General features: G+C 33.5%; 3 protein-coding genes across 3 annotated transcripts; 2 read left to right on the top strand and 1 right to left on the bottom strand.

Annotated features, from left to right (window-relative positions):
* Positions 1–2957: 2957 nt before the first annotated feature.
* Positions 2958–4429, bottom strand: LOC107932752 (heavy metal-associated isoprenylated plant protein 47). The gene is made up of 3 exons (XM_016864840.2): positions 4347–4429; positions 3655–3733; positions 2958–3557 (listed from the first exon to the last, which is right to left on the bottom strand). Exons 1-3 carry the CDS (start codon positions 4350–4352, stop codon positions 3274–3276), a joined length of 369 nt encoding a protein of 122 aa, XP_016720329.1. The 5' UTR covers positions 4353–4429; the 3' UTR covers positions 2958–3273.
* Positions 4430–21833: 17404 nt separating this feature from the next.
* On the top strand, positions 21834–22993 carry LOC121227989 (serine carboxypeptidase-like 44). The gene is made up of 3 exons (XM_041111010.1): positions 21834–22002; positions 22518–22622; positions 22869–22993. Exons 1-3 carry the CDS (start codon positions 21834–21836, stop codon positions 22991–22993), a joined length of 399 nt encoding a protein of 132 aa, XP_040966944.1.
* Positions 22994–23045: 52 nt separating this feature from the next.
* Positions 23046–25997, top strand: LOC121227838 (serine carboxypeptidase-like 42). Its single transcript, XM_041110682.1, has 6 exons — positions 23046–23143; positions 23577–23662; positions 24076–24378; positions 24546–25011; positions 25168–25282; positions 25697–25997. Exons 1-4 carry the CDS (start codon positions 23071–23073, stop codon positions 24681–24683), a joined length of 600 nt encoding a protein of 199 aa, XP_040966616.1. The 5' UTR covers positions 23046–23070; the 3' UTR covers positions 24684–25011; positions 25168–25282; positions 25697–25997.
* Positions 25998–26543: the final 546 nt, after the last annotated feature.

The raw sequence follows: 26543 nt of genomic DNA, 5'->3' as shown, positions 1-26543 counted from the left end.
ATTAAATATGATATAGAAAATTATGATGTAATTACACTTTGTCAGTCAAATACGTCTATAGAATTACAATTTTTTGTAACTATAAGAGAATGCAATTATTACCCTAATAATTACACTTTCATTCAATTATTTCGTAATGTCCAACAGACCCTAAAGAATAATTTTCATAATTATAAATTTCAACTAAAATATAATTAAAAAAATCTCAAAGAAAAAAAAATTAATAAGATTTAATTATTAAAAAAATGGGTAAGATTACAAATTTACCTTAATATATTTATCTTTTAATTTTGAATCATGTTATTAAATGATACAAGAATTTCTTTTAAAAATTTTTAAAAATAAGTAAACATAATTTAATTAATACATACAATTAATTTGTCTATCGCATGCATGGATACGAAAATTAGCTTATTAATAAGTGACATTACATAATTAAATAATAGATAATTATTTAATATAATAATAGTGAAAATTTTTAATTCCACAAATAAAATTAAGGTTTGATCATGTATTTTAAAAAAATAAAATATATAATAAAATCTCAACCCACTTATAAAATTAAAAATCTCCACTATTTAGACACCAAATAATTACCCATAATATTTTAGATATAAAGGAATAATTAAAAAGAATGGTGCTGGAACATGCATATATTACCTTCCCATAATACTATCATAATAAGTTGACTATGGTGCTGGAACATGTATATTTTACCTTCCCATAATACTATTATAATAAGTTGACTTCCTTAACCATACATATATTTTATAAGTAAATTTCTGGATTCGATTAATCGGTAAATATAAATATAGGGAGAGTTAGGGTGAGCAAAACTCGATTCGATTCAAAAAAATTAAAAAAAAATTAAATTTCGAGTTAATCAAATTGAATTATTCAAGTTATTTGAGTCCACTTAAATAAGTAATTCGAGTTTCGATTTCGAGTTGAGTTGAATTTTATAATTCAAATAACTCGACTAATTTGAATAATAGATTGGTGTACATACCCCTTTGGTCCTTGTCAATTTTGAAAATGAACAAATTGAACAAAAAATAGAAAAAATTCCAAATATTTTTCAAAAATTCAAAATATTTATAAAAATTCCAAAATTTATATTTTAAATAATTATATATTTTTTTAAAAAATAATTCTAAAGAATATATAAATAAAGTTAAAATTTTAAAAAATTTTCTAAAACAATAACTTTGTGCGACCTAAATAAATTAATTAATGATTCAAGTTTACCATACTAAAGTATATTATTATTATTATTTAAATATATATGATTTCAAATATATGTATTCTAACATGAGATTAGTTATACTATAATAATATTTTAATTTAACATGTTTAATTTTTTAATTTAAACAATTTCACTCAAATCAACCTTCACAAACTGCTTTTCTTGACACAATGCTTAGAATTATCAATAGTCCCTCCCCAATCCATAGATAGGGAGATAATGCGATTCAAACACACTTGACCTCACGTCTTCTTGTATTGACAACAATGTCCATGTAATCGAGTTAAGACTCAATCGGCAACATTAATGAGTTTTTTTTATTTACTATTCATATATGGGTGATTATTTGGTACATTGACAATATATTTTTTTATTCTACAAACAATATTAAAAAATTAACATGTATCTTCTCACTAATTTTTTTGACAAGTGTCTCTTTTTTTAAAATATTTATTTTTTAAAATATTTTATTATACTATTATAGGACACTTGTCAACCCCTTGACTGTGTTTGTAGAGTCTAAAAACTTCAAATGACAGTGTATGAAATAATTTCTCTTTATATATTTTAAAATTTATCAAAATATACTTCAAGTTTTTGTATTTTTTATGTTGAAATTTAGTCTTGTTTTTAATTTAATACTTTTAAATTTTTTTATTAAATTCAGATTTATTATTTCTTTGTTTTGGTTACAAAATTACCAACTGAATATTTTTATTATAAAATATTATAGCAATAAATTAAAAAAATTTATTAATTAAATCGGAATTTGAAAATTGAAAAGATAAAAAGAAATTAAAATATTGAAAATAAAAGTACTAAATTTGAAATATAAAACTTGGAGCGTGGTGGTGAGCTGGACAATGCATACGTGTCCATTATACCCCCCTTACTATTATATTACTTTTGACTTTCTTAACGGTGAAAGTTTTTGTTGAGTTGGATTGGATACATTAATAATTTTATTATTAAATATATTAATTTAAATTTTATATTATTAATAAAATAAAATAAAATAAAATAGAAATAATGTTAATATTTATTGTTAAAAAATTGATATAGAAATATCCATATCATGGAGGAAAGGTTATCGATAGTTGGAAGTAGAATGTAATAGTGCTCTCTTAGTTGAATTGATTTTAGTTTGCGGAGCTGTAGATAGTCATTTGACTGAAATGCGTATTATCTATAATTTATTTAGTCGAAATTGGAAGGTCTTTGTTCATCATATTCCGAGGTTGCAAAATATAGCTGATCATATGGTCAAGAGTATGGTGACTAATTCCACATCAATTCATTGGTTTGAAGAACTCCGCAATCAGTTAGAAGTTTAATTGAGACGAATTATGTTATTGTTTTGAGTCACTAGTGTAATTTTTTGAGTTTTTCACTTTAAACTGTCCTTTTTTTTACCAAAAAGAAAATAAAAATTGATATTGAAATTCTTTTTTCACAATCTAACTTTAAATAAAATTTCATTTATAGAATTATAAAAAGCTTTTAAAATATTTATTTTGATTAACCGTAAATGTTATTTTTTAAGCCATAAATATTTACTCTGTTGTAATTTAAATTTATTTAAAATTTTTAATAATATAAAAATAAAATTAATGTATTTAATAATAGAAAAATTAATATATATATATATTCTTATCTCCAATTTCCACTTGCTGTGCGCTGAATTAAACTAATGAAATTAAACAAAAAAAACTAAAGATTGAATGAATCATCAATGATTCACATGCACATGCACATGCACTTGCACTTCCTTATAGTCTGGAAATATTGTATACATATAGAGGAATTTCATCTCTTCAACATTATACTAAACACATAACATATATGAGTATAGACATATAATTTTTTTTGAAAAAAATTGAATTTACTCAAACCCACACAATACATAGAGACAAACCCATTGGTAACATAAAACAGAGCTAAGAATAAGGGAAAAAAACCAGGCCTATAATTGGAGTTACATTGCTAATCAACATGACCTTATTGCTGATAGTAGTGTGCTTTTAGTTTCACATAATAGTACAAGGAGCTGGAGTAGGATCAGGAACCACTCTATAATATTCAAACGGCTGTGGTTGACAGATTATAATTTGAGGAGACTTGGGCTTTGGTGGATCTTCTTTTTTGGGTTTATCTTCTGTTTTGGGTGTATCTTTCACTTCTTCAACTATTTCAATGCTTGCATGACAAAGCTTCTTCCTTAATGCCTCGGTCAAACATGCTGCATCCATCCCTTCACCTAATATCATTAGCTTGTCCTTTTCTGGTCCATGTAATGCCACCGATGTCACCCCTGCCAATCCATTACATGAACTTAGAAAAACAAATCAATGGTTTCATTAATTATGTTTTTATTTGGTTGAGTCAATAGATTCATTGTTAAAACATACCATATGCAACAGCAGCTACTTTTAAAGCTTTTTTTCGGCATTTGCTGCAATGCATTGACACTTTAAGAATTATCTTTTGCTGCACATTTGAAACACAACTTAAACATCACAATTTTGAAGACCCTAAAATGTTATTTTTCATTTGAAGAAAGTTTAATGTATATAAAAATGTTGATATAGAGGAATTGGAGAGGAGTTGGCGGAGCAAAAAGACTGTTCACCCTAAGAGGAATTGAAGAAGGGTGGTTAGGGAGATGGATAGAGAGAAAAAGTGTCCTCTCTTCCTTTCTAATGAGGCGAGAGGGTTTTTCTACGAGTTGTCTAGGATTGGTTCACATCCTTGTCTCATAGTGGTGGCGGGGGTATAACCTCTTGGTGATGTGACAATTTAGAGTGGTTTCACTTCAGCCATGTAGTCCAAGTGATACTATGGCTGTAAGTAAGAGTGTTATAAGCCTGGTGGTTTTACTCACACGTAACTACCTTATATTCGAGTCTTGCAGGTTCACTAATTGAAGCACTTTCGACTCTATAAATTTAATTTTTCAGAAAGTATATTAACTCTCTCAACAGGAGAAATAATTTCTACCAAAAAATCAACCGACTATTAGATAGACATCACTTCGAAAATTTCTTCACATGTAATCATCTCCATCAACAAAGAACATAAATTGCTATGTACTATACTATACCTTCATATTCTCGAGCACCGAAAAGAATGCAGCTTCTAGATAATTAAGCTTTTCCAGTAGCTGATCACTTGAAAATTAAAGTAGCCATTGGTAGCTCTTTATACAAGGTCATGACATCTAAGGTTTAAACTCATACATAATATATTATATATATAAAATATAATTTAATGAAAGTTTAAGAATTAAGTTAGTAGATGATCCACAATTTATGGGTTCAACGCCAAGAGCTAACATATTCAAAAAAAAAAAATCTTTTGTAGTGTTAACTCAATCTTGAGTTAAACACATTACTTAATTAAATATGTTTACAAAAGTCAACTATTATTGTAGTGATTAGTTGTTAACAATGTGAAACGAATATTTTTTAAGAGTTATAAAGGACGTGATTGAAGCAATATTGGAATTCAAATTAGAAAGTCAAATAGTTTAAAAATTATTTGGAATTTAGTCCCTTTGGTTTTTCAAATTTTAAAAATCTAAGTCTAATTGTTGACGTTGTTAAAAATGTTCTATTAAATTCAAGTTTATTACAATGTCATTTTTTTGTTACGTGGCTATTAAGTGAGTATTTTTTTATTTTAAAATATCACACCATCAAATTTAACGAAAGAATTTTAATAGTATTAACAATTCGCCCTGAATTTTTAAATGTGAAAAGTAGATGAATAGAGGGACTAAGTTCCAACTGTTGGAAGAGTATAGGAACTTGTATCATATTTTAACCAAAATTTCTCAACATATAAGTAGAGGATTAAATTTTTTAAGGTTGGCTTTGACGTATTGATCTTAAGTGATGGCTGATCTAATCAAAGATCCAACTTTTCCTACATCTTTGCAATCATGAAAAAGGGTTCCAAGTATCATGAATAATAATATAAACAAGTTAAATGCACATAATGCTTCCATGTTTAGGATATTTTATGCATGCTTAGGAATTTTTTAAAGTAGGATTAAGGTATTCTTAATATCATTCTACAATGAATCTGATTCATTGTGTCATAAATTAGTAATATCATGATTCAAGACCATTAAGTGTACACATGATCAGATTATCTATAATTATCCCCATAAAAATTACAATCCCCAATTTGAAAAAAAGGAAACATGGTGAGTTAATTTATTTATATATATATATAGTAAAAATACAGCTAGTTTTACACACTTTTGTAATTATTTATATAATTAATATTTTAATGCTTTAACTATTATATTTCATGGTTTATTTATGTAGATTATGTAAGTCAAATTTGATCTAACTTTAAAATTTTTAACCATTTATTTTATGTAAAAAATTCAACTGTTAAATATATAATATATAGAGTATTTTAGATGGAGATGATAGAGATATTAGATTGAATCTAAAATTTACATGCATGATAAGTAAAATTATATATATAAATTCAACAGTTGGATCATTAAAATATTAATCATATAAATAGTTATGAAACTATGTAAAACAATCTTTAGGTTTTACGTTTTTACACTAAGTGGATTTGATGTGAGTCTCAAATGTGATGGGCTTACACTACCTCAAGGTCCAATAATGAGGTCAAATGCCAAACAAATCAAACTAAGATTTGATCAAAGACAATATGTGAGGATGAATCTTTTCAAGGAAAGGGGGAAATGATATATGCACGAAATGAGTGAAATTTATTGAAGTTGTAACACCCCAAAACCCAGCCTAGGAGTTTGGACCGAATCTTGGAGGTTTCATTGATCACCGAAGTGATCGTAGGAAAATTTTAGTTGCGTAAAAATTCTCAGTTATCAAATTCTTGTTATTGCTAAAAATTCTATCCAAATAACGTTTATGTGTGTAAAACCCAAAATTTATACCACAGTGTTTAAAACAGAACTTACAGTCCAAAACCGTTTATTAAGAATTCAAATTTATAGAAAACACCTTAATAGCCTGTTTAAAAAAAAAGTGATGCTTCCGAGACCTCCGCATGCTATGTCCAGCTATAGAAAAACGAGCGTACCTGAAAAGGGAAAAAACTAAGGGGTGAGCTACACGAGCTCAGTGTGAGTCTTGTAATGCTCCAAAATTCATATTTCTGATTTTGTGAGAATGTGACAATTGTGTATCAGTGGTTAAGTGTTTTGGGTGTGTGTGAGAGGTCCCAAGTTCAAGCCTTGACTTGGGCAGATTTTGGTATCTTTATGATTAAAGCTCTATCTCTTTTCAGTAGGTTTTTATTTGATTGATTGTAAAAACATACTGGAATAGGCCTACTGGTCTGGTGGTTAAGTTGAGTGTGGGTGTGATGGAGGTTCTATGTTCGAATCCCTGCTTGGGCATTATTTTTTCGCGATCGTCAGGTAAGAGTTTGAGTTTTGATAAGACTTTGAGTAGTGGGTGGTTAGGATGTGGATTAGTGGGGAGTTAGCAGAATCTAGCAAAACTGTTGTTCCCATCCAGAGGGAAAGAATTTGACGTCAGTTTCTTTGTGTCTCCTCTCTGCCAAAAAAATCCTTTTTCCTTCCTTCACTTTTTCGAAAACCTGCTCCCTTCCCTTGCCGAAATCTCCTTGAATTTTTTCCTCCCCTTTGGTTTCTTCTTTTATTTCGTATTCTTTTCGGTACAAGGTTGGATTGTGCGCGCTTGGTAAGTTTTCGTTTTAGTAAACTTTAATGTTACTCTGGCTAAGTGTTTAATATGGGTTTTACTTGTAGTTTAGAAGTTAATCGATAGGTTAGAGATCGCCCATTGACATTTTAAGGGGGTGTTTTCGATCGAAGGTAAGAGTTCGAAGGCTTGGGGTTGAATATCTCGTTATTATATCGATTGAGTTCAGTTAATATTACTGAAATTGGGTGTTGGAATGTCGATTTTTAGGTTTTGGAGTGCACGAGAGTTGTTTTAGCTTTAATTGAAACCAGATGTGTACCCGAAAATACAGAAAACGAGGCTTCGGTGAAAGTTGAAAACCATTCTGTAGATGCCACACGGCCATATGGTAGGCTGTGTGGTAGGTCGTGTGCCATAACACGGGTGTGTGATCGACGAGGCCAGGCCGTATGTACTAGACGCAGCCGTGTGAGGGCCAAGTAGGCCGTGTGTGACACACGAGTGGTCCACATGAGCATGTGGGATTCTGGGCCGAGCCGTGTGATCCACATGGCCAAGGCCAATTTGGGCCGTGTGGGCCACACGGGCATGTGGGTCCAAACGGGCAGGTCACATGGGTGTGTGAGCTCATTTTTTCGAAAAGTTCTCTAAGGTTGCATGAGTTACCCAAGTCAACTGTGGACCTACTGTAGGGTCGGTAAGCATTACTTAGACCCTTATACGTGTAATCTGTCTGTCTGATTTTTTTACTGAGCATGAGTATTGATTTGAATGTATGGACTGTTAATTGCATAATTGCATGACATTTGTTGCATGTTGTATTGCATCGGGGTGGGTTGATGATATTTGGAGGAAGTGTTCAGAAAGGCTCTTAAGCCTGTTATCTGGCAGCTCAGCTGTAATATTCTGATTATGTGCTGCATTTCGATACAGCATGGTGTCTAGGGATGGTGGGTGTTTTTAAACCCCACATGGTGTGTAGGGATGGACGAAGATGGTGTGTAGAGGCTGGTGGGTAGGATTTTGATTTCTGTTACTGCATACTGTATTTGAGATGGGCCAAGGCCCTAAATTATATCTGAAACTGTATCTGATTGGGCTAAGGCCCAAGCTGAATACTCAGGCTCAGATTGTATTGGATTGTATTCTGATGTATATCTGTATGCATGTTTTCTGTGGGGATTACACACTGAGTTTGCAAAAACTCACCCTTTTTCTTCTGTTAATCTGTGCAGGTAATCCCCAGTCTTAGATGAACCGATGCAGTGGAGGACACGATAGTGACCGCCACTGTTTCATACTGCTCTGATTGAGTTTGAATTTGCATTATTTTGGTTTTTTGTTGTGTAATTTTGGGACTTTGGATTGTTTGGTTTTGAATTTTGGATTTTTAACTGCTTTACGGTTTTAGTCTGACTAGACGGTAAAAACTCAATTTTTGCTAAAAATAAATGGTTTTCCAAAAATAAACGTTTTCAAAGCTTCTGATAAAAAGATACGCTTTTAGACATAACAAAGAACACTCGTTTTACTTCGAATTAAGATAAGAGCTAATTAACTGGAACTATTTTAACTTGAACAAACTCATTTTCGAATCCCATTCCATGTGACATCGCTAGATTCGGTCATAATGTCTAGGCAAGGTTTGGGGTGTTACAAGTCTAACCGAAGAAAAAAAAGGAATTAAAGATCCAATCTATATACGGTCAGATATATACACATGAATCATACCTCAGATTATATAGACCGCACTTACTAAATTTCAAGCACATAAAATACTTAACCACAAAAATAGAGTAATATTGCTAATACCCAACAGTACTAGAACCTCCAACAATTAGACAAACAATATGTACACAGATTCAAATGATATGTCACATGTCAGAAAACAATCCCACCCATCCAGCCAAACACCTCTTCGTCCCCGGTTCTGTAACACCCCTAACATGTCTCCGTCTCTAGATTAGGGTTACGAGGTATTACCGATTGAATCACAACACAAACCATACATTTCTCACACATAAATCCATTATCACATAAACGTCAATCAAACATAATCACATTCTCCCTTATAAGGCTCTACGAGACCTTAAAACATGTTTTAAAGAGGTTCAGGACTAAACCGATAACATTTGAAAAATTAGGGAAACTTATAAAATTTTCATGCATATAGAGATCGCATGCTCATGTGAAAAAAATTATATAGATATCAGATGGAGGTGATAGAGATATCATATTGAATCTAAAATTTACATGTATGATAAGTAAAATTATATAGATAAATTCAACAGTTAGATCATTAAAATATTAATCATATAAATAGTTATGAAAGTATGTAAAACAATCTTTAGGTTTTACTTTTTTTACACTAAGTGGATTTGATGCGAGTCTCAAGGCCTAATTTCAGGCCCATGGATGTGATGGGCTTACACTACCTCAAGGCCCAATAATAAGGTCAAATGCTAAACAAATCAAACCACGATTTGATCAAAGACAATATGTGAGGATAAATCTTTTCGAGGAAAGGGAGAAATGATACATGCACGAAATAAGTGAAATTTATTGAAGTCAATTCAACCAAATTGTCAATTTTCAAGCTAAAAAGATTAGTCAACTTGCAATGAATTTTTGGATGTGATCTAGGCATTTATGGGCTTAGATTTTGAATAGCGGTTCAAGAACTATCTCTTATCTTCGAAACACATTTTGAATCAGTCGATTTTGAGTTCAGGAACTCAAGTTATGATTATTTTAGTGAAGATTGCACGAACAAAGTATTTGGACGAGGATATTATGGAAAATACGAGTTTTGGACTTTTTATTCGAGTTTAAATCATATTGGGTTCGAATTTTAAGCTTAATTTTTATTATACATGAGCCCAATATTGTATTTATTTAGTTTTATTATTTATTGATTCCAAATTTTGAATAAATTTTAAGTATTTTTAGTTATTTAGGAGTTTTAATAAGAAACTTTAGTTTAAAATTACTTCTTGTTTAGGTTAAGTGAGTCTTAATAGAATAAACAGTAGTCTTGCATATATTCAAACAATCACAATAGAGCACATAGTCAACAATAACAATGTCTATATTAGATCATGGCAGTTCAGTAAAGAGTATATATGCATGGGCATGTTCGAATGTAAAACAGTAAGAGCTAAAGCTCGATGTGGATAAACCATCAGTAACAGTATGCAGTTAAACTACCAGTAGTTTGCAGACAAGCTACGAGTAAGTTGAGATAAATTGCCGGTACTTCAACAATACTCCAGGGCGCAAATATAGTGCTAAACAATAATGTGGATAAACTGTCAGTACTCATGGAACTCCTCCGTCACCCATCAAATCCTAAAATCCATGTAATGCAATATGACATCTAACAATGTAGCACATCATGCTTTATCAAACAATTTCAGTATGATGGCATTCTTTACATGCATTCAGTGAAACAGTGACAGTGGTATGCTTGCATACATCCAATAAACAGTATCGGCAACATGCTTTTGATACATCCAATGAAAATAGTAACATTTAATGGCATGCGTACATGCACTCAATATACATTTCAGTGGACATATGTACATGTAGTCAATATCAATGACATATAGCATACTTAACGACACTAGTCACAAAACGGCATGCATTTAGCCAACCAATTTCTCAAAAACACATTCAGCCTATATGTAAAGTAATTACAAAATCTGTTACCTCATTTTAAAGCCCTTTAACATTTGGCCAATTGGCAAACAATCAAACAACTTACAATAAACACCACATCAAACAAACAATAGTTAGGACCCACACTTGATTTTTGCAAATCCAGTACACTGACGTAAACCCGCAACTTCTACGACTTCAATTTAGACTACAATCAATTAGATCTAAACACAAAACACACAATCATGATTTAGAATCGGTCTTTGACACCCCTATAGGGTTGGGCCAAAATAGAGAGCGATCAGCTTTATAGATATGGAGTCTGAAGTTCAATACTTACTCTATTTTAGCTTAAGATATTGCGAACAATTTATGGTACTATTGCTGATCCGAATGATTTGGATCTGAACTTCAATCAACAAACACACATAAAAGAAAGGAACATGAGAGATTCGACCATGACACAAGCATTAATCAACCATTACAGAAAATAGAAGAGAAGAAAAATGACATAGATTTGATTAAGAAAAATTGCACTTACACTACCCAATTATATCTATAACAAAAGAAGTGCAAAACTGGAAGCAAAAAAAAAAAAGGAAAGAAAAGAAGGGCGACAGAGGAGTTTCAAAGAGCAGCAATGGTGAGAAAAAAAATGGCAAACCACAAAATGAAAGGAAGAAAACAGAGGAAGTGATGGCAAGAGAGGAATGAAGAGGAAGGAATAGTAGAAACAATTTTTCTTATCAGCCCAAAGTTCACAGAAAACAAAAGAAAGAGGGAAGATTGTGACGGTTTACAGAAAAAAAAGAAAGAAAAAAGAATGTGGAGAAAGTGGGAAACATTGGATGGCAAAAATGGGGAGTATTTTTAGGGATATTTCCCTTATTTAAAAAAACAAATAAAATAATATTCTAACCAAATCCCCTTAATATCCAATTTGTTATTCACTTATATGATCATTAAAAATTTGAATTTTACCCACTTGCTATTGTTTTGGGCAGATAAGTTGAAGCCTTACGATTGAACCAACAAGTTCATTCTTACTACATCTGAATAGCCAATTGAAGGAACAAAAATTAACAACACTCAAGAGAAGAGAATCAAATACAAGACCTCAAGCACACAACCAAGGCACTTAACCACAAAATCAAATCAAATTTCTTGACATAGCCTACATAGAAAATTTGTAGCTATGCATGCTGCTAGAATAGGTATAACGGGTATACCGCTAGAATTGCAGTAAAACTGCTAGAGCACACTTCCTCCATCACATATCATATCCCACCCCAATGCACAAAAACATACCAACATCTCATGCTACATATGATCATAGTGAAATGGATTTATGACATGCGTGCAATAGATTTATGAGATGCTTACACAAGTTTCATTAAAATAGATTATGTCACATAGCCTACATAGAGTTTTACTAATCAAAGTTATGCTTAACTAACATGCAAACGTTTAGATTACGTATTTTGCAATCTTACTAGATTACTAAATATCTACCTACTTGATTTCAAAAATCTCACTTTTAGCCCAAACGGGGCCAACAAATTGCCAACCGGGGCCAACAAATTGCCCAAAATGGGCCCACACACCTGTGTGGCCCACACACCTTACTTGACCAGGCTGTGTGGCCACACGATCTACCACATGGCCTACCACACGCCGTGTGACCTATACTATTTCCCACAGGGCTTACCACACGGCTGTGTGACCTACATGGTCTGCCACAAGGCTTAACACATAGTCGTGTGACCTACGCGGTCTGCCACAAGGCCTACCATACGACCGTGTGATGTACATAGTCTACCACACGATCAACTACACGACCGTGTGACGTAGTCTACCAGCCTCAAAATTTTAATGAAATTCCAAACTTTTCGTGATTGTTTTTAGTGTTTTTGGGTTAGAAAGACACACTGAACACTTCTAATATGTTGTCTCAATAGCAACAATTTTGGAATCTACACACAAAATCCAAATTGAACCAATTAACTAATACACATACTAATACGACCTAAATAATCGATTCCTCTAAACTAAATGAAACCAACCTGTAGTTTGAACATTCAAACACTTACCCTTGGAGAAGAACAACAACCTTTAGCAACACTTAACTCGCTAGAGGATCATTGTGCGTCTTACGATATTCCCTTATCAATACATGAATGTTTAAACTTAGCATTAAAACCAATTAAAAGTCCACTTAACTTTATGTGAACTGAAGAAGAAAACTACGTTACTATAACAGAATAATAACTAACACTTGCCAAGAGACGACCTAAAGGCTGACAAAGCAGAAATATGGCAAACCACAAACCAAAAGGAAGAAAACAGAAGAAGTGGTGGCAAGAGAGGAATGAAGAGGAAGGAACAGTAGAAGCAATTACAAGGGAATCAAACACAAGACCTCTAGCACACAACCAACACTTAACAATTGAACCAAATCAAATTTCTTGACATAATTAAAACCATAAATTAAAAAATTTTAGGCGTTACAACTCTTGATTCACTAACCCAATTTCTACTAACCCAATTTTGGGGTGTGACAGTATTTATTTCCCTAAAAGAAATTATAAGCACAAAAAAAAGGGAATATAAAATGAAAAAAGTCCTAATAAAATAAATACACCTCTCTGACGGCCGTGTGGATTTGGGAACTAAAGGTTCCGGCCAATTTTGGATGTTACACGGCCTGCGCACACGGCTGTGTGATTGATTTGGGAAATTAGGGCTTCCACAAGGGTGTGTGTTACGGGACACACGGCTGTGACTGATGGCCACACGGGCATGCGACACCTTTACACGGTCGTGTCTGCCCTGTACCTAATATAAGTGAAATGGAATAGTGAGTTACACGGCCAGCTCACACGGCCATGTCTCTACTTCACACGGGTGTGTGCCCCCATCACACGGCCGTGTGCTACCCTATACATGGGCGTTTAGACCCCCACACGGCCTGGAGTGTCCCACACGGCTGGAGCATACAGTCGTGTGTCCCTATCTCGCTAAAAATTATTTTTAGGTCAAAGTTACTTGTAATTGCTGCTCTGTATGATCTAACCCTTGTTTAAGCTCTAGTGAAGGCATTTACGACTCTGATATGAGTTTGAATAATATGTAATTTGTGACTAGGTATGTGACGTGTTTGATTCTAAACCAGATTAACTGTGTAGCGCCCCAAACCCAGCCCAGACGTTATGGCCGGATCCGACATGCCACATCGAAGCGTTAAAAACATTTTATATTGTTGATCCAGAAAAACCTACTTAGTGTTTTAAAAGATAATTTCATTATAGGTTAAAGTGAATGGAAGCTGTGCACCAGGTAGGAAACCAGAAAAGAGGAGGTGAGTCTATCGGACTACTTAAGTACCAAGCTCCCTTTGGATCCAATCCTAGACATGCACACCGCCATTGCCACACCTTAACGTCATGTATATTTCTAGGAAACCGATTTGATTAAGTCATTTTTAGGAAAAGTGATTAATTTTGGAAAATACTTTCATTGCGGAAGCTTTGCTTGTTGTCGTGTTATTTTGAAATCAATTGTTGTTTTTTTTTTGAAAACGCGCCCTAAAGCTATCCAATTTCAACAGTTAAAATAAGTAATACCTATCTTAGTAATACAAATTAAAACCATCAAAAATAATTAAGCGGCCTTATTACATTTAAAAACCCAAACCTCAACGTAAATAATAGGATGTCCAGTTCACCAGAAGAAAACCAAACTTTCAGAACGGGTGGCCACTCCGAATTCCCTCACAGCTTCACGCCCACTATGGTTGGGGATTTCCTGCGTGGATGAAAATAAAAGGGGTGAGTTTGGGGAAACTAAGTGTGTAAGGAAAACCCATTCAAAGCCCAAGTCAGCTCAAGCCTATTGGGCCTAAGCCCGTTCAGGTAACAGTGGTACTGGACCAGAGCCCTTTTCAGATTACAATAAACTAGGCCTTAGCCCCTTATTCAGTTAACAGTATGGCCCATAGGCCCATTTCAAAATACATGCAACATCAATAACATATGCAAGCCCATTTGGGGAGACTACTCAACCCACCAACCACTACACTCCACCCGTACCAGCCCTACACTCCATGTGGGGAATAGCTCAACCCACCCAGCCCAACACTCCATAGTTGCAGCCTTGCTGCTCAGTTAACAGTAAATTGAGGCAAAGCCTCCAGTACGTGGACAAGCCACTTTCAGTACTTCCTCCCTCAATATCCCAATCCCATGCATCAGATAATAACAACATGGCATGCAGTAAATAACAACAAGCAAACATGCATTTAGGTCAATTTAACCCTAGGGGTATTTCGGTAATTTATCTAATAGGGGTAAAACTATAAATTTTTCACTTTTAAAGGTATTTTAGTAATTTATCTATTTTAGGGTTTTTCATGCATATTCCTACTTTCCACGTACTAACAGAATCACGTACCGAGGGTTCTTACCGAATTGGGCCCGTTGGCCCATCATTCCAATTTTGGCCCATTAAGCCCAAAAATATCAAGGGCACAGAAATCATGCACTTTGCAGTCCAAATTTTGCAGCTTACCAAAAACATTAATCGATTTACCTCACGAGCATTCGCACACTCGCAAATCTACAAAATACCGGTTTTCGGCATTTCGGCTTTTTGACTTTTGCCAATCCAGACTAAGAAAGAGGGTGTTAGTTACACACCTGTTTGCGACGATATGCTGACGAGATCCACACACGAACCGCCTACAATTGGATTACTAACACGTTAATCTAACTATTCAAATACAAACTACGTATTAACCCCTTACAATATTTGGCCAACCACACCTACAGATCATAGTAAGCTTATAAGAAATCAATAAGCAACTCATTAACAAATTTTTGTCAATGTTTACCACATAATCATAATCTCACTGCAAGCTGTCTTCCTGAACAACAGTCACTAAATCATTTATAACTGGAGCTACGAAACTCCAAATCAAGTGCCGTTAATTTTACTTGAAAATAGACTCATATATCTTCTATCCATAAAATTTTCAGAATTTTTGGTTTCGCCAACCAATACCAGATTTTTCTTAAAGTTTCCCATGTTTCACTGTTTGACTAATCTGACCACTCTTCATTACGAATCAAATTTCTCATTGTACAGAATTCAAAATATGTTCTCATTTATTTCATTTGAAAATAGACTCATTAAGCTTTAATTAAATAATTTACTCAGCTTCTAACTCACCTCCCACAATTTATGGTGATTTTCCAAATTCACATTACTGCTGCTGTCCCAAGCAGATTTATTACCAAATCACTCTTTCACACATAACTTGCATGCATGTTTTTTTTAAACATGTATATCACCAATCAATCATCACATATCTATGATTTTATTTAAGTATAATCTCCATTTCATCATTTTAAAGCACAACATATTAGCCGATTTTCCCCCTTAGCATCTAAGCACATGCATGCTCATTTGTTTGGCTCAACTTCACATATCTTCCATTTTTCATCAAAAGAACATGAAACAACAACCATTTCCTTCATTTTAATTCATGACCAAATGATCACAACACAACCAAAAACCAAAATATGCTTCAAGAGTTAAGGTAGAATCAAGAAGAACTCATGAATATCAAGATAGAAGCAAACTACCATGAACTTACCTTCAATTTTCTTCCCCAAGTGACCGAACATTCAAGAGCTTTCTCCTCTCCTTTCTCTTCTCTAACTTTAGGCTATGATGAACAAAGATGGACAAAACTTTGTTCTTTTCACCCCTTTTTCTTTTAATAAAATTTCATATTTCATCCATTTAATTCTTTAATACAAAAGACATGAAATGCCCGTCATGGAACATTTACCTAAACCATTATCATGGAACATTTACCTAACCCATTATCATGGAATATTTACCTAATCCATTATCATGGAACATTTACCTAACCCATTATCAATTTGTACCATGAATTATGGATATTAAGTGCTCATATTGTCTACAACAACATGATGGCTGGCCACTTCATGTAAAATGGGAGGTTTGTCATGCAAATCCTCCTATTTTGCACTCCTATTTATTTGGCCACTTCAATTTAGCCTACAGCATTTTCAAACATTTTCACATAGGTTCTATTTCATAATTTCACCCCCGTTTTCTTATGGAAAAAATTAACTAAAATTGTCGGGTTCTATCTTAAGCTTGGGCCTTCTAGAGGCCCACTAACATAATTAAACCTATGCCAACATTTACAGAATTCCCGAAAATTGGGGCGATACAAACTGGGTGACTGTGTGTGTGCAACTGGTTCTGTCTGATTGGTTGGATGTGAATGTCTGCTTCGGATTAATTATGTGAGACTGGTATTCTGGTTGTGTACATCTAACTGCACACATACATACATATGCATAAACTATTTTGGGCGAGATTGTGAAGAGAAGGGAGTCTGATCTGATCTGGCAGCTGTTCTACTGGTTATTACTGATAGCCCCTATTACTCAGAGGGTTATGGGCGGTCCCAATACCCTGAGGGTCGTGGACATTACTAATAATGGCACAGCGGATTACCGCCTTGCACTGTACCGCATGTCTGATCTGGCAGTTTATACTACACGTCTGTACCGCGGTTTACCGCATTGCACAGTACAGCTTATACGTTAGCTTTGCCACGTAATATATCTGATCTGGCAGTTCATACTGCATGTCTGTACCGCGATCTTCTGTATGGCATTGTACAGCTTACTGATAGCCCCTAATACCCAGAGGGTCATGGGCAGTCCCAATTCCTTGAGGGTCGAGGACAATGTTGATGTCCATCGTTGCCGGGCAACCCGGGATGACATCATACGGAGTGTAGGGTTGGATGGATGGGTTGATTATATCACCACTTGGAGTGATTGGTTGGAAGAGCTTACAGCTCTATTGAGGTGCGATGGGGGACAGAGGTGGTGTGTTGGCTAGATGGGTGGGTTATTTTATAACTCATTTCCACTCATATGCATCTGATTGTATCTGTGTGACAAAATGTGACTGTACGGCTCGATAAAGATGTGCGAATGACATGATTGACTGAACGTGATACTGTATTTAGATGTGATTGACTTATTGGCTGTAAGGCACCGTGCCTAAAAGGATTCTGTAGATAAGATTGCTATTGTCCAATTGGATAGTTACTGAGGGGGACTAAGGCCCCAACTGAAAACTGATTCTTATTCTGGAAATGGGCTTATGCCCAGTTTGTGACTATTAAGAATTACCGTTATTGTGTAAAATCGATTGGTTTTGTAAAAAAATTTCCCACAATCACTTCGGTGAATAATGTAGCGTTTCAAATTCGGTCTAAACTCTTAGGTTGGGTTTCAGGGTGTCAGAAGTATCATACTAGTGGATACAAAGTTATTGTTTTACTTAAAGGAAACAACCTAAGGATAAGCTGAAGCCTTACCATTGAACCAACAGACTCGTTCTTGTCAACAAGGTAACAAGAATAAAATATAACCTGTAGTCAAGAAATACGATCAGGTAATAAGTTTTTGTTCGATTGTAGTGTCTCCCTTGTGTTTTAAATTTTAGTTTTGCTTTAGCCCTTGGGTTGTAGTCAAGAAATACGATCAGGTTACATGCAAGAGAAAGGCTTGTGAATGCATAATGACTTGATGCACCAATTCTCTCGAATTACTTTCCTCCATGCTTTCAATAAATTAGCAAAGGAAAACCTAGTCTTTGCAGGCCTTATTCCAAGAGTTATTTTGTTCCATTTTTGATGCATTCTAGCTCCTTTTTATATCACTCTGTATTGTCAAATGCTTATGCAACAACTTTTACTTTAATGAAAGTTTCTTTTCGTTTGTTAAAATTACACAATTTCCCAACCCATGTACTTAAACGAATATAAAAATATGTCAATAACTTCATTTCTCCAATCAATTACGCTCTCTTCTTTTGTCCTCATTTTTCAGTATTGTAACGCCCTGAATTTTGGGCCTAAATGTTTTGGATTTTGAGAATAAGGACAGTGAGAAGGTTACACTTAAGTGATTAGTTGTGCAATTTAGTGTCAGAATGGGTCTGCTGGTCTGGTGGTAAATTGTATGTTAGTGTACCTTGAGGTTCTGAGTTGGAACATTCTTGTGGGCATTTTGTGAAACTGTTTTTAATTTTGTTAATTGATAATTTAGTTTAAGTTTTTAATTGATGTGAATTTATACTTTCTCATTTATTTTTATTTTGATGCTTATTCTTTATTTTTGGGTTTTTCACGATTTCTTTCTCTCCTCTTTTCTCTCCCCATTATTTTTAAACTGTTTATTTTTTTTAAAAAGTGATTCGAAAAGAACGTGTTGTCTTCGATTGCTGGAAGTACACTCCTCTGTCATCTTCTTTCTCATCGAAAAAGGTGTGGGTTCCCAACCTTTTTCCTTTCTAGTTGTGAATTCCAATCCAACTTTGTGAATAGTCAATTGAGGATGGAATATCATTGTTTTAAGCTTGATTTGTGTGGGATTTTGTATATTTTTGATCTAATGTGATTTGGGAGGTGTTTTGGGGCTGAAAACAATGGTTTCGAGATTGTTTCAGAGAGTAATCGTGACTTCTCTGACGGTCGTATAGATTTGGGAACTAAAGGTTCCGGCCAATTTTGGATGTCACACGGCCTGCGCACACGGCTGTGTGATTGATTTGGGAAATTAGGGCTTCCACACGGGCGTGTGTTGTGGGACACACGGCTGTGACTGATAGCCACACGGGCATGTGACACCTTTACACGGTCGTGTCTGCCCTACACCTAATATAATTGAAATGGAATAGTGAGTTACACGACCAGCTCACACGGCCATGTCTCTACTTCACACGGGTGTGTGCCCCCGTCACACGGCCGTATGCTACCCTATACACGGGTGTTTGGACCCCCACATGACCTGGAGTGTCCCACACGGCCGGAGCACACGGTCGTGTGTCCCTATCTCGCCAAAAATTATTTTTAGGTCAAAGTTACTTGTAATTGCTGCTCTGTATGATCTAACCCTTGGTTAAGCTCTAGTGAGGGCATTTACGACTCTGATATGAGTTTTAATAATATGTAATTTGTGATTGGGTATGTGACATGTTTGATTCTGAACCAGATTAACTGGGTGACTGTGTGTGTGCAACTGGTTCTGTCTGATTGGTTGGATGTGAATGTCTACTTCGAATTAATTATGTGAGACTGGTATTCTGGTTGTGTACATCTAACTGCACACATACATACATATGCATAAACTATTTTGGGCGAGATTGTGAAGAGAAGGGAGTTTGATCTGATCTGGCAGCTGTACTGCTGGTTATTACTGATAGCCCCTAGTACTCAGAGGGTTATGGGCGGTCCCAATACCCTGAGGGTCGTGGAAATTACTAATAACGGTATAGCGGATTACCGCCTTGCACTGTACCGCATGTCTGATCTGACAGTTTATACTACACGTCTGTACCTCGGTTTACCGCATTGCACAGTACAGCCTATATGCTAGCTTTGCCACGTAATATATCTGATCTGGCAGTTCATACTGCATGTCTGTACCGCGATTTTCTGCATGGCACTATACAGCTTACTGATAGCCCCTAATACCCAGAGGGTCGTGGGCAGTCCCAATTCCCTGAGGGTCGAGGACAATGTTGATGTCCATCGTTGCCGGGCAACCCGGGATAACATCATACGGAGTGTAGGGTTGGATGAATGGGTGTATTATATCCCCACTTGGACTGATTGGTTGGAAGAGCTTATAGCTCTATTGAGGTGCGATGGGGGACAGAGATGGTGTGTTGGCTAGATGGGTGGGTTATTTTATAACTCATTTCCACTCATATGCATCTGATTGTATCTGTGTGACTGAATGTGACTGTACGGCTCGATAAAGATATCCGATTGACATGATTGACTGAACGTGATACTATATTTAGGCGTGATTGACTTATTGGCTGTAAAGCACCGTGCCTAAGAGGATTCTGTAGATAAGATTGCTATTGTCCGACTGGATAGTTACTGAGAGGGACTAAGGCCCCAACTGAAAACTGATTCTTATTTTGGAAATGGGCTTATGCCCAGTTTGTGACTACAAGGAATTACCGTTATTGTGTAAAATCGATTGGTTTTGTAAAAAATTTCCCACAATCACTTCGGTGATTAATGTAGCGTTTCAAATTCGGTCTAAACTCTTAGGTTAGGTTTCAGGGTGTCAGAAGTATCATACTAGTGGATGCAAAGTTTTTGTTTTACTTAAAGGAAACAACCTAAGGATAAGCTGAAGCCTTACCATTGAACCAACAGGCTCGTTCTTGTCAACAAGGTAACAAGAATAAAATATAACCTGTATGTGACCAACGAATTGAAGGAGCAAATATCAACAAAAGTCAAGGGAAGGGAATCAAACATAGGACCTCTAGCTCACAACCAAGACACTTAACCAGTAAACCAATTCAAATTTCTTGACATACTTAGACCCAAAAATTATAAAATTTTTGGCGTTACAACTCTCGGTTCACTAACCAAATTTCTACTAACCCGATTTTTACGACGTGACAATATTTATTTCCCTAAAAAAATATAAGCACAATAAAAAAAGGGAATAAAAATAGAGAAGAGTCCAAATCAAATAAATACACCTCCATATATATGTTATCTTTTCCAAAGGGAAAGCACAATAGGTACAACAAGAAACTCTCTTAACCCAACCTTTCTGTGGATAACAAAAGCATTTTCTATTAATATACGCGGGCATCGTCATTACTAAAAAACTCTTACCCTATTAAAATCAAAATTCAAAATATACTTGAAATATGAAGTTTAAAAAATGGGAAAGAAATTTACATATCATTTCATTAGTTACCTGGAATCATGTTTGTCCATGAAATTAATGAATATGTTGACGCTATATTCTATAATATATTTATATCAAGTAAACCTATAATTCATAAAGGTTATTCATCACAAAAAAAATTATTACGCAAACTAACAAAACAAAATAATGCCCAAAAACAATGACAACTTGAAACCTATGTTTCACGGTATCAAGATGTTAGCTATTGAAACAACATATTTACTTTAAAATAGCGAAAAAACACAGTATATAAGGTAGCTCTCTCCATTAATTTTAAGCATTAGAAAGTGAAGAATTCAATAAACATTTGTTACCCTTATTTCTATAATATTAGAATAATTTCAAATGGAATTTCGGGGAGTAATCTTTATTGGTTTTCTTATTTTTCAACTTGGAGTTAACTCCAATGCCTTCCCAATGAATGATTTGATAAGCAAATTGCCAGGACAACCAGATGTTAATTTCAGGCAATTTGCTAGATATATTGATGTGGATGAAAATGTCGTTGGTCGAAGTCTTTTTTACTATTTTGTTGAAGCTGAAAAAGATCCCCTAACTCAACCCCTCACTGTCTGGTTAACTGGAGGTTAACCTCTTTGAAATTTTTTTATTGTATTTTCTAATGTTATAAGGATTTCCTAGTAGGAATCCTATATGAGTAAGTTAGATAAAATTTACAACGTGCAAGTTAAAGCCAAGGGGAAGCTAGGGCTTCGGCCCTATTGGTTAAATGTTACAATTGCATTTTTAGCCTTTCCCAAAAATTTATAATTCAATTTAATCCTCTTTCCCCGTTCAAATGGAAGCATTATCACTTTTTTCGCTCCTTAGAAAGTAATAATTCAATTTAGGCTATTTCCATGCAAAGATTTTAGCTTTATCTCTATCCCTAACACAAATTTTATAGCCTTGCTCTGTCTCTGATTTTTTCCCTCATTTGGAAAGCCATACGTCTAAACATATACTAAATCCTTATCGAACTAGACTAATCATTACGTTAGATCGAACCATTACTCTATTTTTTTAGCTTTACTTAAGTCTAGCCGATAAGTTTGTTTGATTATTCACATATAATAAAATCTTTTGTGTAATACTATTCAGGACCAGGGTGTTCTTCCGTTGGAGATGCCTTTGGAAGTGTTGGACCTTTTATTGTTACGAAAGATGCTCATGGTCTCCAAACAAATTTATTTTCTTGGAACAAAGGTTGTCTAATTTCCTACGCTTATCTTTTATTGATATTTTTTGTGTGTGTGTATATATATATATATCATGTTTCATAGTAATTTTTTTCATATCGATATAAATTTATCAAAAAATATTAAATGTTTTAGAACTATAAAATGTTACAGTACATCTAGTTTTCATTGTATTTAAACGAATTGCATTGTCTTTCTTATATTTTTTTGTATTTCTATATCTATATAAAATTCTGTGTAATATATGTTTCAGTATCAAATCTATTGTTTATCGACTCCCCTATTGGATCTGGATGGTCATATTCAAACACAAGTAGCGATTATAATAATGGAGATGATATCACTAGTAAGATCGTAGTATATATTCTTCATTATTAATTAAAATAGTTTGGATTTTATATATATTGATAGTTTTCAATTGTTTGTTTCATACAGATAAAATATTGCTTACATTTATGCAAAAATGGTATGAAAAATATCCGGTCTTCAAGTCGAAAGATCTATATCTAGCTGGGTCAAGTTTTGCAGGTGAACAATTTCTTTTCTCTTATATGGTCATATATCAACATATTTTTAATACACCAAAATATACTTGATGAGTAACTAAACAAAATAAAATGCGATCTCTAGCATATAGTTTTTTCTCTCTATATATTGTACTTTATTATTTACATATCAAGCTTGCAACACTATTATTTTTTAGATTCAAACTCAAATAATTAATCAAATTTCATATTAAATTAATAATTTTGTAAAAATAATTCAAAAAATATAAATATTTTCATCATTATTATTTTTTGTAACATACTTCTTGAATCGAATATGTCAAACTAATTATTTAATAGAAATATAACAATCAAATGATCTTGTCTTAATACAAGTTATGGATAAGTCTCCATGCAACAATACAAACAATATAACATGTTCATTACTATAATTAAATTTCCGGATTTTATTTCAGGGCATTTCGTACCAAATCTTGCTAATGCTTTACTCGACGACAACAAGCAATCCAAGCAATCCAAATTTAACCTCAAAGGATTGGTTGTAAGTAAAATTGTATCAAATTAATCAAACTTAATTTCCACTTTAATATATATTTTCAGAAAAGGATTAGTTAGAAATGTTCATGCTTGAGTAACTTGCCTAATTCGAGAAGGCTTAGCTTTATTATATTGAATTAGGATACGGACTTCTACGTTTTGGATAAAAACATTATGACTTTGATTATTGTTCATTGGCATATATCATAGACAATAAATTTTGATTTAAATCAAGCATCAACACTAGCATAAAAAATTAAAATTATAATAAAATATTTTAAGAATTTTATCGGGCTTAAATAAAACAAAAATAACATGTGTTGTAGCTCAAATCTCCAGTAAAAATGGTTAGGTTCAATCCAATGTTAATTTAAATATTTTATTGTGAATTTTTTTAATTGTAACTATTTTGAACAGCTGGGAAACCCAATGCTTCGTAAAAAGCTAGACGATATTGCAAAAATTGATTTCTTTTTCTCTCGGGAGATGATAAACAGCTCGTTGTATAACGAAATCAAGAAAGAATGCAATGCCATTGATGAAAATAATTACCTTTCTAGCATCAAAACTACTTGGAGTGCAAAATGCAAAAACCTTGTGTTTGAGGCCGATTTGGCTGCTTTCAAGACCGATGCTCATAATTACTCCCCACAGAAGCTATTTGATGTCTTCCGTCCTCCTTGTGCTAAAACTGAGCAAGATTTGAACTTAGGAAAACAGGTTTTCATTTATTTCTTTACATTCCTCTTACTTTACTTCAATTCGAAACTACAAATAACATAAGTCTGTATAGAATCGAATTAATTGATCAACTCAGTAGAACTAATTTGTGTTATTTTTCTTTTATTGGTCATATCAAATGCGTAACATTTTATTTTTTGGTCCAGGTTCCTATAGTTAGCACAGAAGTAGACATGTGCCATCCATTAAGGGTGCAATTTTACTTTAATCTCCCGGAAGTTCAAAAAGCTTTCCATGGGAATCAGACAAACTTGTCATATAGATGGAAGGGTTGTTTCATGTAAGTTCTCCCTTAAAATTTGAAAATAATTGATTTTTATTCTTGATATGTTGATATAATTAATTTTTAGAAATTAATTTAAATTCAAGTTTTAAGACTCGCGGTCAATTTTTCTATCTCCATATTGTCACCTCTTGTTTAGGTAAAATAAATAAATTACTTATTAATTGAGGGGAATGTTGTGTAAAATTTGCTAACCTTAAAATTTCCATTATATGTCACTCTTATTTATTTAGAGCTAATTTTAAATACAACGAAGCTGATAAGGACCTTGACATGCTTCCTGCACTTAAAAACCTTCTTCAACAATCGATTCCCATTAAAATATTCAGGTTGGTATTGTATTTGTATGCCGTACTTTTTTCCAATACTTTCTTGAAATAAGTTAAATAAATATGAAGAATCAAAGTGAACGATTTTGAAAAGAAATTATCAAGCCGTTTGACTGATTGTTATTTTATTTTATTAATATGATTACAATGTTATAGTGGAGATCAAGATGGTATAATACCGATAGAGGGAACCTTACAACATTTGGAAAAGTTGGCCGAGGAGTTAAACATCAAGTTAACAAAAGAGGAAACATGGAATTCTGGAACCAAGGTTTTATGTTTACTCATTTAATTATATATATTAGCTTTTTTTATATTATGATTAGATATATTTAAGCATATTATCCGTCCGATATGATTACCAATTTGGATCTAAACTTGAACAAGAAATTTTAAGTGTTGACTTGATGTGCTTGATTAGCACATTCAAGGCAAGCTCACAATATTTACCTAGTTCAATGGGCTTGACCAATACGTGATAGGCCGTGAACAAGATTTTTCACAAATTTTGGACAACTCGTCCTGAATTTTTATTTAAATATGAAAATATTAATGTAAACATATTTTATATTTACTAAATAGTTAGTCGAGCCAATAGGTGAACAATGAAATGGGTTTTCTTTTTACTATTTATATTTATAAATTTCTTTTTAATACAATAAAATTAATTATAAATATTTAACAGGAAGGAGGAGTGAAGTATGAATTCGGGGACTTACTAAAATTCTTGACGGTGAAGGGAGGTAATCATCATGTTACATCTTCTCGACCATCACAAGCTTTTTCTATTTTCTCCAATTTCACAATTAATTGGATGCATTGAGGATTGGTGATGAAACTTATGGAGGAGACGATCATGATTCGTGTTGAATCCATCATTCACCATAATAAGACTTGTCGTTGTAATAAATTATTGTGATGATATGTATTATTTTATGATGCATGGACATCATAAATTTTTATATTATGCAATAATATATTTAGTTAAATCATTTGATATCTAACAAATAATAATTATTTTAATAAAATGATGCGTCAATTTTAATTTTCAATTATCATACATGAAATTAACAAATAAAGAGAACTCAACCCAATATGCGTAACAATTTTTTATTAAATATTTTTTTTCGAATGTCAAATAAATTGATTAATTCTTGAACCTTTTCAAACACCTTTTATAATTTTGTTATAGGCATTTTGTATATTTGAATATATTAGATACACACTCTAAAACAATGTGTATAGTTTTTCTTGATCATAAGTGTATTACATAAATAATTAAGAAAAAAGATGGAGTAATACATTTGCATAGTGCTTATTATAAAAGACGATCACAATATGTACACAAAACACTTTTTCCTTAAACTCTCCTACAAAAGAAAACTTAACCTTAGATTTGCATTATTGTGTGATTGGCCACCACCTTCTCCCTTTTATTACTTCCCTCTTTTTTTTTACCTTTTTCCATTTCCTTCATTACCCATTGTCGGGGTGGTTTTGGAGCAAAAATTTCGGGAAGCAACACGATTGAG

This window comes from Gossypium hirsutum, chromosome A04 (genome assembly GCF_007990345.1).
Source record: "Gossypium hirsutum isolate 1008001.06 chromosome A04, Gossypium_hirsutum_v2.1, whole genome shotgun sequence".
Lineage (NCBI taxonomy): Eukaryota > Viridiplantae > Streptophyta > Magnoliopsida > Malvales > Malvaceae > Gossypium > Gossypium hirsutum.
This window is presented reverse-complemented; position numbering and strand designations above follow the sequence as displayed.

What these genes read in the sequence shown, in the direction of transcription:
- LOC107932752 (XM_016864840.2), bottom strand. An exon ending in AGTAGCTGCTGTTGCATATG is followed by an intron (nt 3,558 to 3,654) that starts GTATGTTTTAAC and finishes ATGGATTGGCAG; the next exon opens with GGGTGACATCGGTGGCATTA.
- LOC121227989 (XM_041111010.1), top strand. Translation starts at nt 21,834, where the DNA reads ATGAATGATTTGATAAGCAAATTGCCAGGACAACCAGATGTTAATTTC. An exon ending in CACTGTCTGGTTAACTGGAG is followed by an intron (nt 22,003 to 22,517) that starts GTTAACCTCTTT and finishes AATACTATTCAG; the next exon opens with GACCAGGGTGTTCTTCCGTT. An exon ending in TTTATTTTCTTGGAACAAAG is followed by an intron (nt 22,623 to 22,868) that starts GTTGTCTAATTT and finishes TATATGTTTCAG; the next exon opens with TATCAAATCTATTGTTTATC.
- LOC121227838 (XM_041110682.1), top strand. Translation starts at nt 23,071, where the DNA reads ATGCAAAAATGGTATGAAAAATATCCGGTCTTCAAGTCGAAAGATCTA. An exon ending in AGCTGGGTCAAGTTTTGCAG is followed by an intron (nt 23,144 to 23,576) that starts GTGAACAATTTC and finishes ATTTTATTTCAG; the next exon opens with GGCATTTCGTACCAAATCTT. An exon ending in ATTTGAACTTAGGAAAACAG is followed by an intron (nt 24,379 to 24,545) that starts GTTTTCATTTAT and finishes TTTTTGGTCCAG; the next exon opens with GTTCCTATAGTTAGCACAGA.